The 15913-nt window shown below is 48.3% G+C and overlaps 1 protein-coding gene across 2 annotated transcripts in view; it reads left to right on the plus strand.

Annotated features, from left to right (window-relative positions):
* DOCK2 (dedicator of cytokinesis 2) overlaps positions 1–15913 on the plus strand; it is a 430360-nt gene that overhangs the window by 360707 nt on the left and 53740 nt on the right. For both annotated transcript variants that reach the window (XM_017341248.4, XM_089335064.1), the window contains 2 exons: positions 7998–8146; positions 15458–15543. In XM_017341248.4, coding sequence (XP_017196737.2) covers positions 7998–8146; positions 15458–15543 — 235 coding nt within the window. The remainder of the gene's footprint in view (positions 1–7997; positions 8147–15457; positions 15544–15913) is intronic.

Genomic DNA, 15913 nt, shown 5'->3' on the forward strand with positions numbered 1-15913 from the left:
TGCTGTGGCCAGGGAGTGCAGTGGAGAATGGCCCAAGTCCTTGGGCCCTGCACTGCATGGGAGTCCAGGAGAAGCACCTGGCTCCTGTCATCAGATCAGCGCGGTGCGGCGGCCGCAGCACGCCGGCCGCGGCGGCCATTGGAGGGTGAACCAACGGCAAAGGAAGACCTTTCTCTCTGTCTCTCTCTCTCACTGTCCACTCTGCCTGTCAAAAAACAAAAAAAAACAACAAAAAAAAAAACAAACTTTTCCCCAGGGAATATGCAAACTATTTTCTTTTTCTCTTTTAAAGATTCTTTTTCCATTGATTTGAGTTAGAGAAAGAGAGAGAGGGAGGGAGAGAGAGACATATCTTCCATCCTCTCATTCACTCCCCAAATGGCTGCAATGGCAGAGCTAAACCAGGCTGAAGCCAGTAACTTGGAACTGCACTTGGGTCTCCCATGTGGCTATGCTGCCCCAGGCACATTAGCAGGGAGCTGGATCTCAACCAGTGCCCATGTGGAATGCCAGCATCACAGTCAGCCTACTGTGCCTAAACACTGGACCCACAAACTATTTTCAAAGAATGTGAAATAGCCAGCTATGTTTATCAAAGATTACTGATAAAGAGTAAATCATTACACATGTTAGTTTTTAAATTTTGTGTTAATGCCGGAAACCATCAGGCCTTCATCATCACGATCATCAGTATTATCATTCTTGTCGTCGGAAAGACTTGAGCAGCTCTATGATTATAAGACAGGTAATTGCAAAGCTATACTCTTAGGTTTGAGGATTATTTAACATTCTTCTGGAAAGAGTCTAGACATGCATGTGAGTGAGTGTGTGTGTGCATCAGAGAGAGAGAGAGAGGGAGAGAGACAGAGAGATGTGCCTTGTTTTTGGAGAAGAGATATAGCCAGGGAGGTCTTGATGGGGAGAAGAAAAACATTCCTGAGGACCCAGCCACTAATGGGTTAATGCCATTTGTGCTTTTGGATCCTGGGATGATGCCAAATGTAATGTTCTCTTCCCAGTGCTGTAGCATCATAACATTTGATTTCTGCTTGGTGCGAAGCAATGCACATTTTGCTAAAATGACTTTGCACTTAACCCTCCCACATTCACTTGGTTTAACGCTGGGCTGCTGTGTTAACAATCAACATGGGAAAGAAAGACACATTCCCGCGGCCGGAGGCTCGGCCTCACATGTAGGGAGGCCGCTCCTGATGGAGCGATGAGAGTGTTGTGGGCATTCCTTTTCAAGCAGCTAGAGTGGCCAGGTCCAGGAGTGGGGGGAGGGTTGGAGACATGTAAGGCAGGTCCAGCTCTGCACGGAGGAGGCCTACCATCTAGTCAGGAGGACCAGGAATGTCGCTGTGAAGTACATGATAGAGACCCAGGAAATCAGACAGAAGGGAACCAAGTGAGGACCATAAGGGTCACTGCACTGGGGAAAGTGACTCCCAAATCAGGCACCAAAGGCTGATCCATGTCAGGACTCAAGGAATGATGGGGAAAAGGCAGGTTTCTTAGGGCTGGGGATAAAGCTTCTGAGAAGAAACAGGAGTTAAGATTGGAGACACTGAGCACTGTGGTAGACAGAATAATCGCTCCTCAAAGATGTCCTTGTACAAATACCCAGAACCTATGGAATAGGTGACCTGACATGGCAAAGGGGATTTTTCAGGTGTGATCAAGGAATCAGTCTCGAACATACTGAGTGTATCTTGGACTATTCACATGAGCCCAGTTCATTGACAGGGTTCTGACATGTGAACAGTTGAGGCAGGAGAGTCAGAGTCAGAGAGAGAGTTGAAGTTACACCACTGACTATAAAGAAGGGGCAATGGGGCCATGAGCCCAGGAGTGGAGGCAGCATCTAGAAGCTGTCAAAGGAAAGGAAACAGCTTCTTCTATGGCCGTTCTGGAAGAAACTCAGTCCTACCCACCCCTTGAATATTTTTAGCCTAATGAAACAGTTTCCAGATTTCTCACCTCCAGAAATTCAAGGTAATAAATTTGTGTTGTTTTAAGACATTAAGTTTGTGATGATTTATAACAGCAGTAATAGGAAACCAATACAAGCATGCACTCAAAGCCAGGCAGAGTGCCAAAGGCTGGGGTTCGAACTGAGAACAAGGCAGAGAAGGAGCCTCTGACCTCATGGACTTGTGATCGTTGTCACTGCTAGTGGCAGAGTTATTTAATTATAGTTGCAAAGGCAAAATAACTGTAGGACACCCAGAGACTCTGACAGCAAATGAGCCACAGATGGCTTCCGGGAGGAAGAGCCAGGGTCCTGAGCTCCAAGTACTGCCCTCCTATAGAAACAGAACAGGAGGGGCTGGTGCTATGGCAAAGTACACTAAGCCTCCACCTGCCATGCCGGCATCCCATATGGGAGCCAGTTTGTGTCCCAGCTGCTCCTCTTCCAATCCAGCCCTCTGATTATGGCCTGGGAAAGTAGTGGAAGATGGCCCAAGTGCTTGGGCCCCTGCACCCATGAGGGAGACCCAGAAAAAGCTCCTGGTTCCTGGCTTCACATCAGCCCACCTCCGGCCATTGCAGCCATTTGGGGAGTGAACCAGCGAATGGAAGACCTTTCTCTCTGTCTGTAACTCTATCTCTCAAATAAATAGATAAAAATCTTAAAAAAAAAAAAAAAAGAAACAGAATGTGATCCACCTACCTAATTTTAAAAAGCTCTACATTTAACATGTCTACATTTTAAAAGCATGCAATTTTAACAATACAAATGCTCCTTGACTTACAATGAGGGTTACACCCTAATAAACCCATCATAAGTTGAAAATTTCGTGAGGTCGAAAATGCATTGGCTATGCCAAGCCTGCTGAATGTCATAGCTGAGCAACTCAGCCCCCTTTTAGGATGTCAGTTGTTTCCATCCATGACCGTGGGGCCAGCTGGGAGCTCTGCTTGCTCCCACTACCCAGCATCAGATGATTGGATCATATTGCCAGCCAAGAAAAAGGTCTCAATCCAAAATTCAAAACGGTTTCTATTGAATGTGTGTGGCTTTTACACCATTGTAAAGTCAAAAAAATTTAAGCCAAACCATCATAAGCTGGGGACTGTTGGTATTTTATTACATGTTCTAAAATATTATCATTTCAGCATGTAATCAATGCACAACACACCTGATATTCTTTCTTCCCTATTGGAGCTCATTCTTTGAAATCTGTTGGATGTTTTACATTTATAGTGCATTTCAGTTGGACCAGCCACATTGCAAGTGGCTTAGAAGACTCATGTGGCTGGTAGTTTCCACATTGGATAGCATAGCTATAGAGAAGGAATACAGCTTTATTTGCGGGGCATATGTAGAGTAGGGTTCAGAGTGGGAATAGGGCCAAGGAGAGGGAGGCAAGAACAGTATGGCAGGGAAGGCCTGTGTGAAAGCCTGGGGGAGCAACAGGTGTGTTGGAGCAGAGGGAGGCTTGTCCGTGGAAGGAAGGTGGGCAGGAGGCCAGAGTCAGGGTAAGGAGAGGGAGCACTGGACCAGATGGCCTGCAGAGCTTGATCCCAAGAGCACAGAAGCCGTGGAAAGCCATGGATCAGCATGATCGGCTGAGGCTTTTCAAATATCTTTGAGGACAGATGACAAAACAGTTCAATAGAAAGAACAAAGTACAGAGGATCCTGAATGTCAGCCGTGGCAGATGACATAGATCCATCCCAGCTCTTTCCCTGGACCAAGTCTTTGCTCTGAAGCTGACCAGCCTAGATATTTCCATGAAAAGCTCAGGGAACTACATGAAGTTGGACAATTTTTATACTTTTTTTTTTTTTTTTTTTTTTTTTTACAGGCAGAGTGGACAGGGAGAGAGAGACAGAGAGAAAGGTCTTCCTTTTCTGTTGGTTCACCCTCCAATGGCTGCCGTGGCCGGCATGCTGCGGCTGGCGCACCGTGCTGATCCGATGGCAGGAGCCAGGTACTTCTCCTGGTCTCCCATGGGGTGCAGGGCCCAAGCACTTGGGCCATCCTCCACTGCACTCCCTGGCCACAGCAGAGAGCTGGCCTGGAAGAGGAGCAACCTGGACAGAATCCGGCGCCCCGACCGGGTCTAGAACCCAGTGTGCCGGCGCCGCTAGGTCGAGGGTTAGCCTATTGAGCCATGGCACCGGCCAATTTTTATACTTTTATCTTTTTATATTTCTTCTAGAACCTTACACTGTGCTAACTCCAAAGTATTCACCACCACCAGCATCATCATAATCAGCATCAACACTCTGGAGCTTTCTGCATGGCCAGACACTGTGCAGAGACCTTGCGTAATCCGCCCTGTAGATGTCCACAGTTCTACCAGGCAGATGTTACCACTATCCCCATTTTATAGAGCAGAGTGTGGATGTTCATAAGCGTTAAGTGACAAGTACACTGTCACACTGCCATGGAGGAGCACTGATGGAGCCTGACCCAGTGGTCAGCCTCAGAGACTCTACAGGGTCTGGGTAGAAGCTGAGATTGACCTGTGCTGAGTAATGAGGAGAGAAGTGATTGCCTATCTCAGAGAATGGCCAAGAGGGAGCCTGACCGTGCCCAAGATGGATGGAAGACCAGAGAACAGTGTTCTTTCTCACCCTTTTGAACTGAAGGGGTGATTTTTTAGCGCTAAGCCCAGCCTTAGTTCATTCTTCAGGATGCTTGCTGGACTCTGAAGTCCCGAGGAGAATAGCTTGCCCTCATCCCCATTCATTTCAGGACCTGTGCCAGCCCTGGGAGAGCCTTGAAGTCTCAGCCTCATAGAGTCAGGGCCTTGCCCGACTTCATTCTCAGTCAAGTTCACAAAGATTATTTTCTCCCCCCTCCCTCTGAAGGTCATCTTCTTAGTGCCCCAGCCCCTTCAGTCCTACAGTCTATTCCTGAGAGTATTGGTGGATGAGGCCATTGTATAGATTAGAAACTGAGGCCAGAGGACACAGACTCCTTCCTGTTCCCATACCTAAGTTCTTTCTCTGAGTTCTCATTATTCCCAGATCCTTTCCCTAAGCCCATGTAATTCAGCATCTGGATTTATCCTGTTGCCTAATTGGCACTTTAACAGCCTTTACTAATTGGCATCTATTCCCAGTGAGATTCAGCTTCCTTGATATAAAAGACCCTCTAACCAATTCCCTTCCTTCCCCTTTTCAAATACAGCAGTAGGTAGGTGTGCCTCTTGAATAAGGATTTTTCCCCCAAATGAGTCTGTATTCAAATATGTCTCTCTGTGTGTGTGCATGCATCCATGTGTATAAAGATGTCCACACACATACAAACACATTTAGATTATTTCAACAAAAAATCCAATGGACTAAAATTCCATTTTCAATGTAAAGGAACCTATTTTCTTTAGGGAGCCTTGTAAGAGACATTGAGATCACATTGCATTTAGAGATCAACATCTCTTTTCTCTTCTCTTTCCCTGTTCTGCTGAGTATCACCTCAACAATCTACAGAGAATTCAGGTCAAAAGTGTGGAAGAAATCCCAGGTCTACAGCGTGTCTGCCTTTTATTTTAAACCATCTTAAGTATATCCTTATCATACCCAACGCCCTCCAGGATTCTAAAGGCCTTTGTTGCATAAGCAATTTCTCCATTCCATGGTGGCTTATCTGACAGTTTCTCATTTACCTTCTACCTATTATTGCACTTGACTTTGAATTTTAAAACCCCTCTGTGGTTTGAAAAGACTTAAAGGATCTTGAAGGACAAAATCAGAAACCTAAATTAGCAATTACTATAAACCTGCTGGAAAGTAAGATCTTTTTTCCTATTTGAGCCCAAGCAAAAGCTTGAGGCTCAAGTGCAATCCAAATGCATCATATAATGAAGCTGATATGCTGGAAAAGTTTCTTTATATTTCACTCAATTCTCTGCCTGCTTCACTTCACCATTTCATTCTTGCTAACTGAAGATATCCCTGAGATGGTGCCTTTTTTATCTGGATTCTGGGGAAATACTCCCAACATTAAGCCTCATTTACGCTGAATGAAAATTCATTTTCTTGCTGCCTTCCCTCTCGGCTCCTTTTCTCCGCTTTAATTGAAAGCAACTATGCCAAGCTACACACCATACCACCTGGGTTTCTGTACCCCTAGGAGCTCTCTGTTCTCTGCCCCAGACAAAGACCACAAATATTCACTCTGACAATGGAGAAGACCAAGGTGGGCTATGAAAGTAGGAGGAGAAAGAGATACCCAAGGTGTCAGCGTTTCCTGAATGTGCTTGCCCCGGCTGGCTCCCCAGGAAATCTCTGAAATTCCTGAGTGCTCCCCTTCATTCCTCACCACTGTGACATCTGAGACGTCTGCTCAGCGAGACGGCCTTTCCTGGTTCATTCTGACTCACCCTCACCACGACGACGTCATGGCTGACACTCCATAACAGTGTGTCACCTGCCAAGTCTGGTCCCAGCTGGTCAATGAATGGCGCTTTGATCTTGGAAATGATCCTGTGACATGAATACTACTATTATGTCAAGTTAAAGATGAACACATTGAGGCCCTGAGAGGGGAGAGAAACTTGCCCTACACTCCACAGCTAGTCGAGAGCTGAGCCAGTTTCCAAGTTCAGGCATTCTAGCTCCAGGCTGCATACCTTGACCTCTCAGCAATACTTCCTCTGCCACCGGTTGTTGATTTTGCCTAACTCTGTCATATGTGCCTGCAGATTTATTTTTTACATGCTCTCAACAGGTAGGTGTTGCTACTGCAATTTATGAGATACATATCCAAGTCACATAGCTAGTGAATGTAAGAGCTAGACAAATCCATTCCCACATTCGACAGATATTGATCGAGCATCTAATATGGTCTGCTGTCAGTGCTGCAGATAAAATGATGAGAACAGGCATGGTTTCTGCTCTCACGAAGCTCCAATATGGGAGGCTGATGTTAATCAAACAATTCCGCAAATAAAGGCTTCATTTCAAAGTTGGGTAAGAAGACAGAACATAGGGAGTCAGTACAGGGTGTCTACCTAGCTGGGAGGCAGGTGGGGGTGCATAGGGCCAGGGTGCTTTTCTCCCAGAGGAAAGAGTATTTGAGCCAAGATGAGAACGATGGTGAGGGCCATCCAGGGGCAGACAGGTGCAAATACAGAAGAGGGTGTTGGGGATCAGGAAAGGAAATGAGTTCTCAGCAAAGGATGGAGGAAGCAAGATGGCTTTGGGACCTTGGAACCAGGCCACCATGGTGCCTGGGAGGGGCACACGGGGACATCTTGAGATGAGGCAGAAAGATAGGCCATTGAGGCTCATCTGATTCTGAGAGGCCTGAACCTTCCCTGTTCCACTGGCCACACTATTACAGCCAGTTCTGGTACCAAGTTTTGCTCATCTCATTTCAGGAAACAGTTGGTAATAGCCTAACCATCACTCACAGTTTTAATCAGAGCCCCATTTGCAGAGGCGATAATACAGGTGAAAAGCCCCATAAACAGTGAGGCGCTTTACACACCCACGTGATTGTCCTTAATAGCAGCGGCTGGTTTGGGATGATGCATGTGCCGCTCCCAGGAGGTAATCTGTGTGAAGTGTTCAACTCGGCGCCCGGCTTACGGCAAGCAGCTGTGCACATGTTCTCCACGGGACTCACTGTGACACCTCCTCTCCCTCCTTTCCCCAGGCTGGGTCTGAAGAGGACCTGTGTGTGCATCATGAAACTGTCTTTTTCTTTTTACAAGATATATTTAATTTATTTGAAAGGCAGATTTACAGAGAGGCAGAGGCAGAGAGAGAAAGATCTTCCACCCATTGGTTCACTCCCCAGATGGCCACAACAGCTGAAGGTGGGCCCCCAATGTGGGTGCAGGGGCCCAAGCACTTGGGCCAACCTCCACTGCCTTCCCAGGTGCATTAGCATGGATCTGGATTAGAAGTGGAGCAACCAGTACTTGAACCAGTGCCCATATGAGATACCGGCTTTGCAGGTGGCAGCTCTACCCACTATGCTACAGCACTGGCCCCACAAAACTGTCTTATATGTCTGTGGCCCTCTTCTCTTTCAGGCCAGAACAAAATCTGCTTCATCCCGGGCATGGTGGGTCCTATATTAGAGATGACACTTATCCCTGAGGCTGAGCTCCGGAAAGCTACCATACCAATCTTCTTCGACATGATGCTGTGTGAATATCAAAGGAGTGGAGATTTCAAAAAGGTAAAAAATGAGGCTGGAAACTCATGCCAGCATCCCTAATCCCCAGCCCATTTCCCCATAATGATATCCTCGTTCCATCTGCCTGAGCTTCATTCAGAGGCTCGGCGGGAGCACAGGGACATTTATTCATGGACCCAGAATGAGCTGGCAGATCGGATTTGGTCAGTATTCTATCATGCTTCTCTGCCCAAGGCCAAGATTCGAATGCACTTGCTTGCCGTGTTTGTGCTGGGTCCCTTTCTCAGGAACAGCGGCATCTCCACTTTCCTGCCCAGTGCTTCCCCCAGGGTGTGTTCTGAGGCCCTAGCCATCCCACACCCCTCATCCCGCACCCTCCCTTGTCTCGTCCTTTACCTGCTGGGATGACACTGAAGAACCACGTTATCCAGAAAAAGCCAGCCCTGCCAGGCAGTACTCTCGGGTGCTCAACACAGGTGAGTTAGAGCTGCGTCCTACGAGAGGCCTGCCTATCTGTGTGGGGAGAGAGGGCTGCCCCGGTGTGGAGGGAGTCAGGACCTCTGTAAAACACAAGGGTCCTTGGCCAAGTACTTGCATTGAAAACCTCAACAAGCTTGAAGAATGAGGACCAAATCCTGGGTCCCCCGTCACTCCAGCTCTAGCAGGGGAAAACTCAACTGTTGCCCACACTGGCTTCTTGACCCTGTTCAGCAAATTCCACACTATTTGGGAAAGGTCGTCTTGGAGTCCCACCAAGGCTGCCAGAGCAGTTGCCTCAGCCCACTCCCTTTATGTCCAGCCCTACCCCTCACTGGGTTCCCCAGCCTCCCCCAGTGTTTCTGCCTCTCATTCCATACCATCTCCTGCCACCATGTAATCTTTCTTCAAGCAGGCCCTTTTAAAAGGCAGCAGATTCTAAACTGATGTTCCTGTAGATGCTTAGAGATGTCACCTTTCCCTTGCTTCTTGGTGCTCCAGTCCCCCTAGCCGAGAAAACCCACACCCTCGAGCAAGCATTCAAGGCCCTGCCCACTCCGGCCATCTACTGGACTTGCCAGTTATTCTCCCCAGCACTGCTGGGGCATCTCCTGCCCTCCAGCCATCCAGCCATCCCCACAGGTTGTCTGAATGCTGTTGCATCTGTGGGTAGCCATGCATTTCTTCTTCCTGTTACTTCTCTGCACACTCACAGTCCTGCCTGCCAGCACTATCTAAGCCCCTACTGATCTCGCAAAGCTCGCCCCAATTATTTGTCTGTTAAGTGATCCTGTCACTTTGTCTACCCAGGGCAGGACTGTCAGATGGCTTTGCTTTGTATTCCCTTCTGTGCATTTTCAGCTTCTTCGTCAACCTCTCCTAATAATAATAGTGATAATGATGATGATAATTACTGATATTAACTGGATGTTTATTATGTGTGTAGCACTATGTTAAGTACTTTCCATACATTAGGTCATTTTGTTATTATAACCCTGTGAGGTAGACAACATTATCATCCCCATTTCAAAGATGGAAAAAAAGTGAGACATAGGTGAAATCATTTACCCAAGTCACACATCAAAAAAGTGGCCAAGGGGCTAGCACTGTGGTGTAGCGGGTAAAGCCGCTGCCTGCAGTGCTGGTTGGAGTCCCAGCTGCTCCACTTCCAATTCAGCTCTCTGCTATGGCCTGGGAAAGCAGGAGAAGATGGCCCAAGTGCTTGGGCTCCTGCACCCATGTGGGAGACCTGCCCAGCTCTGGCTCTCGCGGCCATTTGGGGAATGAACCAGTGGATGAGAGACCTCTCTCTCTCTCTCTCTCTCTCCCTCTCTCCCTCCCTCCCTCCCTCCCTCTGTAACTCCACCTTTCAAATAAATAAATGAATCTTAAAAAAAAAAAAAGTGGCCAAGCAGAGGCTGCAACCAACTGGTCACATGATGCCAAAAGCCGTGCTACAGGCAGTGTGCTTTCCATCACCCAGTGTCGCATTGGTGGAATAAAAGAATGGAAGGCATCATCTAGAGCAGCACGTTCTCAGAGTGCCTGTGAAGCTCCAGGGTGCTCCAGGGAAGAGGGCTTTGAGTTGAAATACCTTCAGGACCATCGTGTATCAGAACCCCTCTTGGGTTATGTTAACACAACCAGTGGGAAACCTGGAAGAAGCTCCAGGCTCCTGGCTTCAGATCAGCCAGCAGTGTGGCCATTTGGGGACTGATCCAGCAGATGGGAGACCTCTGTCTCCTCCTCTGCCTCTCTCTAACTCTGCCTTTCAAATAAATACTTTTTTAAAAAAATAAGCTTATTTTGGTACAAATAATTTTGAAATCCATGCATATGAAGGATCTTCTAAAAATTCCTGGAAATGCTTATTATGAACAAAAACTATGCATGGGTTTTAAAATTCTTTTGCACTAAAATAACTTTATCTTTTAATTCCATTTTCCACAAACATTTTGAATTCCCATTGCACTTACCAGAGGTCAATTTCTAAGGCCAGCAGGTGCCTAGCAAAAGATCCTGGTGACGCATATGCAGAAGAAACACCTCAGGGGTACCTGCCAGTATAGAAAGTCCTCAAAGAAAGCAAGACCTAGCCATTGTCTTGATTGCAGCTGCTTGGTGGCCTCTTCTGTGGCTTGACTCTAGTGCGACTTCCCTTCCCTAAAAGCTTCCAGTGGTGTTACGGCTCCCCTGTGATGTACATGCACCTGTTTCTCATGTAGGGGGCCGTTCGTTGAGTTTCTCACTCTAGAAAGTGCTCATTCTAAGCATGTTCCCCAATGGCTTCTCCTCGCAGCTTCCTTATCAAAAGAGACAGGACAATCAAGCTGACTAATGGGACAGTGGCCAACATAAAAGCCAGCTGGTGTGGGAGTTCAGCTGTGCAATGAGCAGGCCAGACTTGGCTTTTGGTTCAGAATAAGCTAACCACTGCTTGAGTAATCCTCTGGGCCTGGGTAGACCAGCCCAGCTGTCTGGCTAGCCAGTGCTTGGTAGAGGGAGGGGGTACATGATATCTGGGTGATATTGATGGGAAGGAGTGGGAGCTGTGGGATACAGAGACTGGGTGGAGTGGTTAGCTGTGATGCAGGTTGCAGAACAAGACTGTGTGCCACTAAGCCTTGGTGTCTGAGCCCTCAGCAGGCAGGAGCTCCCAGAGAAAAATCCCACCCTCAGCAGCACTTAGAACAGTGCGTGGACACAATTGCTTGTTGAGTGAATGAGTGGATGGAGTCATCAGTTTGGCAAGTAAGTTCTACTGAGATTGAGTCTTGCCTTGGAGTGAGTAGATGATTCACATGGTGTAGAACGATGCACAAAAGATGAAATCGATTCCATAAATACATATGGAGCACCTACTGTGTTCTGCACACCGTGCTTCGGAGTCAGAGTCACAGTTTAGAAGCTGAATGAATTCATGTGCACTACTTACCCTCTCTGCGTTCAGTTTCTTCATCTGTTAAATGGGGGTCTTGATACCATTCCCAAACTGAAAACATTTTGGGAAATGAGTTGGAGCCATTGGAGACCAGAGACTCAAAGAACTTTAGCAATGTGCACTGATTCCCATAAACATTCCTTCTCATGTGGCATTACCTCCCCGCCCCCACCCCGCCCTGGCCAGTTCTGCCTCTGCCCACCCCAGGATCACAGGCATTTTGTTAACAAGGGAGGCCAAAGGCTGACTTCACGTTTCCTCCTTGTCTCTGTCACATCCACGCTCACAGCACCAGCACTGCGTGTGAGGAAGAGCGCTTGCTCCCTGAATACCACTCTTTGGCTGGGCTGGGCTCCTATCAGAAAGCCTTCCAGGTGTCCAAGTTGATGGACATAGTCAGGATATTCTAAGGCAGCCAGGAGAGACAGCCCTTAACACTGCCTACCTCTCAGGACTGGAACGGGAGTCAGCGAAGGCCATGCAGTTGTGTAGCTGGGAGAAAGATGGAGCCAAAGCTGCAAGCTAAGCTCTGCACAGGAGCGATACTGGCAGCCGCCTGGAGGCTTCTTCCCACGCTCAAGTTCATCCATCCTTGGAACCCAAGACCAGGGTCTGCTTTGCCTCAGTTTCCTCACTGGTAAAATTGAGATGATGCCTTCCATCTCCCTGGGCAGTTGTGAAGACTAAATGAGACTGTGATGCTAATGATGATGGCAACGACAATAACATGATGATCACTGCTCACAACGGAGGAGCACTCATTGCGCACCAGCTGCCGCACTTGGCCTTTTACACTTGATTTTCCACTAACTCCTCACAGCACCACTGTGCAGAAGGTGCTGTTTTTAAATCTCTATTGAATAGATGAGAAAAATGAGCCCCAGAAAGATGTATTCACTTGCCCAAGGGCTCAGTTGGGGTAGGGGGAGGTAAAGTGAGACTGAACTAAGCCTGCCTGATGCCACAGCCTGTGGTCACAGCCGCTGTCCTGCACAGCACTGCCCCGGGATGCACCTGACCGAGACCTACACGCTCCAACCCACCCCAATGGGCTTCGGCACGGCGTGGCATCATCTGGCTGTGCTGGCTGCCTGGCACCCTGCAATTTCTCCCCTGGCAGGCTCTTTTGTGACCCTGAGACAAGTGCTTATTTACCCCATCCGCTTTCTGCTCCAAAGACAAGTTCATCTCACCAGGAGGAACCGTGCCAGCATTTCCCAGTGAACCACTCAGACAAGAGAAAACATGGGTTGTCTCCCCAGAGCTGCTTTCCAGTAATACTCGGCAGTGGGAACTATGACAGGAGCAGTAAGAATACGTGAAGCTAGCCCTGTGCGCACTGGAACTTGCACACTTCATAAACACACTCCACACTGCTGATATTCCCATTATCCCATTGTATTCATAAGGGATCAACAGACTGCAGGACTGTAGCCTGCAGGCCCAATCCATCCTCCACCTGCCTTTGTAAATAAAGTTTTATTGGGATGCAGCCAGATGATGTGTTGTCTGCGGCTGCTTTTATGGACAACAGCAGAGCGGAGTAAGGACAGCCAAGATTGTGGCCCACGGAGCCTTAAATACTTCCTGGCTGGTCCTTTGCTGACTGCCAACATAAATCCTGAAACCGGGGATTAGAAAGACTCACAGGCTTTCCCAAGATGCTGGAGGAATGGAGGAGGAGGGGTGCAGCCAGAGCACAGCCTGCGCTTAGCCTCCTTCGGCTGTATTTCTGCCTGCCCTAGGCCTGGCATGGAAGACAACCTTGGGTAATGCTTAACACAAGCGGAACACTCCACGAGATGCCTCCTGTGTGGGGCATGACTCATTGGCAGACTGGCCCCTGTCTAGGTCTCTTTTTTCCCTCTCTCTTCCCTCCCTCCCACCCTCGCCTCCTCCTCCCTTCCCTCTTTCCTACCTCCCTCCCAGCCCCCTTCTCTGACCCTCCCTTCCTTCCTTCTCTCCTTCCCTTTCCTTTCTCCCCTCTGTACCTCTTTCCTACCCTCTCTCTCCTTTTCCTCCCTCGCTCCCTTCCTTCCATCTGTTCCCATGAGCTACTCCCTTCTCCCTAGCTGGAAGGCCCCCTTTCCTAGCTTTCACAGCCCTACCCATCTTTTCATGCCTGGCATATTTCCTTCATGTGTCCTTCCCAACTGGGCACCGCACAGGAAATCGTCTGTCCTCTGTGCTGTGTCAGCACGAGCTTCTGGTTCCTGCCTTTGATCCTGAGTGGCCCAAGGTGAGGGAGCAGCGGCCTCACAGATAATGTGTGAATTACAGGGACAAGGGGATCGCGGCCCTGTCTTTTCATCAGCTCCGCTGGGCTCGATCCTTTATGCACAGGAGAGAACCTGGCAAAGGTCTCTGTCATTCATCTGAGACTTCAGACAGGTCGCTTCAACTCTCAGAGCCTCTACTTCTTCATCTGTAATAGTAACTGACACTTAACTGGAGCTCATGCCAAGCCGAGGCTGGCTTCCTTTCAGGCATTACTGCACTTAAACCTAACCTGGGCCCTCCCGACTTCAGGGACTATTGGGAAGACTGAGAACAAAGAGGCTGAGCCAGGACCCAGGAGTCCCCAAGGCCTCCCTGGACCTCGGTGACCTTTCCAAAGACATCCTTCCCCTCTCCAGGTGCCAGTTCCTTTTCTAATGGTAAACTGGGCAGAGGTGGACAGCACGATAGGAATGGACTCCGTGAGGTTAGGTACTGAAAACCATTCCGGGCTGTTTGTATTACAGTCATGTGAGTCGCAGTCGGACCCTTCATGAAACTGTGATGACTAAGCCAGGCACCCCACTGCGGGAAACGCTTCTTGAATCTGAAAGGAGGAAGACAAAGCATTCTCTGTTTTCAGTGCCCCCAGATTTGGCGGAATTGTAGGTGCACACTTGCTTTTCAGTCACTCACTTCATTTGCTCTCTCGTCTTTACGGATGTCACCAGGCTTGACTCTCGGGAGCCCAGCATTTACTCTATGTCTTCAGGGTATTTTTAACCACCTTATGTTGTGGATAATAAACCTTCAGTTCAAACTGGCTCATATATTGATATATGTATTATATATGCAGATAAGCCGGTAGACACACACACACTCTCAACTCACGTAAATGATGAGGCTTCAGGTATAGCTGAATCCAGGAGCTCACACAGAACTTCAGGTTGTAGTCTGTCTGCTCCTCTCTGCTCTGCTTCCCTGTATATTGGTGTGAGTCTCATTTTCAGCAGTCTTGGGCTTATAATCTTTCATTTTCAAGTTTAGCAGAAACATTTGTTTTGCTGAGAGTTCCAACAAAGCCTCAGAATCTCGCTGGCTTGGTCTGGCCCTTTATTAGTCTTGGGGCCTGAGCAATAGCATATAAGGGTTAGGGGCTTGGCCTGTGTCAGGTTTCCACACCTGGAGATAGAGGGGTGTAATCAGCTCACCTGAGGCCCTGAGATTGAGAGGTGGGGTGGTGACCAAACAATGGAGAAGGAAATGCCAAAGGCTAGGCAAGCAGAAATGGAAGCTATACACGGCAACACACCATCCCCGAAGATGTAGGTTCTGTCACATACCCCTGTGCCTTTGCATAGCTGTTCTTGTTGCTTGGAATGCCATTTTCCACTTTATCTTCCTGCAAAGTTTCACCTTAACATTCAAGAAGAAAGCTCAAGTGACAGGGGTCGTGAGCAGCTGTCCCTGACTCAGCCTCCCTCCCCTCCCCTCCGCCATGTCTTCCGGCTCAGCACTTACCACCTGCTGTTTCCCCCTTCTCCTGAGCACTCCTAAAAGGAAGGCACGCCCAGCATCTTCCATTTTGCATTCCCAACTCCCAGCACTAACCTTGGACATCATTGGTGCTCTCTAAAGCCTTGGTTAAAGTAACGAACCGACTCATTTTGACATTCAACCTTCTGATGTTACTGTTGCTTTTCTATCTCCTGTTTCAGTTCGAAAATGAGATCATCCTCAAGCTGGACCATGAGGTGGAAGGGGGCCGAGGAGATGAGCAGTACATGCAGCTGTTGGAGTCGATGTAAGTACAGAGCCCAGGGCGTGCCGGTCCAGCAGAGGCTGGAGGGCCCAGAACCCCAGGGACTCCAGCGGCTCTGTCTTCCCCAGGGAGATCAACCCAGAGCTCATGGGTGTTGGAGAAACTACATTTTTGGAAGAACCCTCACATCTCTCAGGGGTGGCAATTCCTTTGATATTGGTGGAATGGGCCAGAGAGAAAGAAACTGCTGGATTGGGAAGAGACAAATAATGTGCTAAGATGTCCACTTTCGTTCATTATGTCCTAACTGGAAAAAAAAATTGCTACTTCTCGTGCCTTTTGTCTATTTAAATTTGTTACAGATACTGATCATGACTGTGGAGCATGCACAGTGCACAGTCCTGTGCTAAAT

Source organism: Oryctolagus cuniculus, chromosome 6, assembly GCF_051225735.1.
Source record: "Oryctolagus cuniculus isolate XC-2025 breed Fujian yellow rabbit chromosome 6, ASM5122573v1, whole genome shotgun sequence".
In the NCBI taxonomy this organism is placed as follows: Eukaryota; Metazoa; Chordata; class Mammalia; order Lagomorpha; family Leporidae; genus Oryctolagus; species Oryctolagus cuniculus.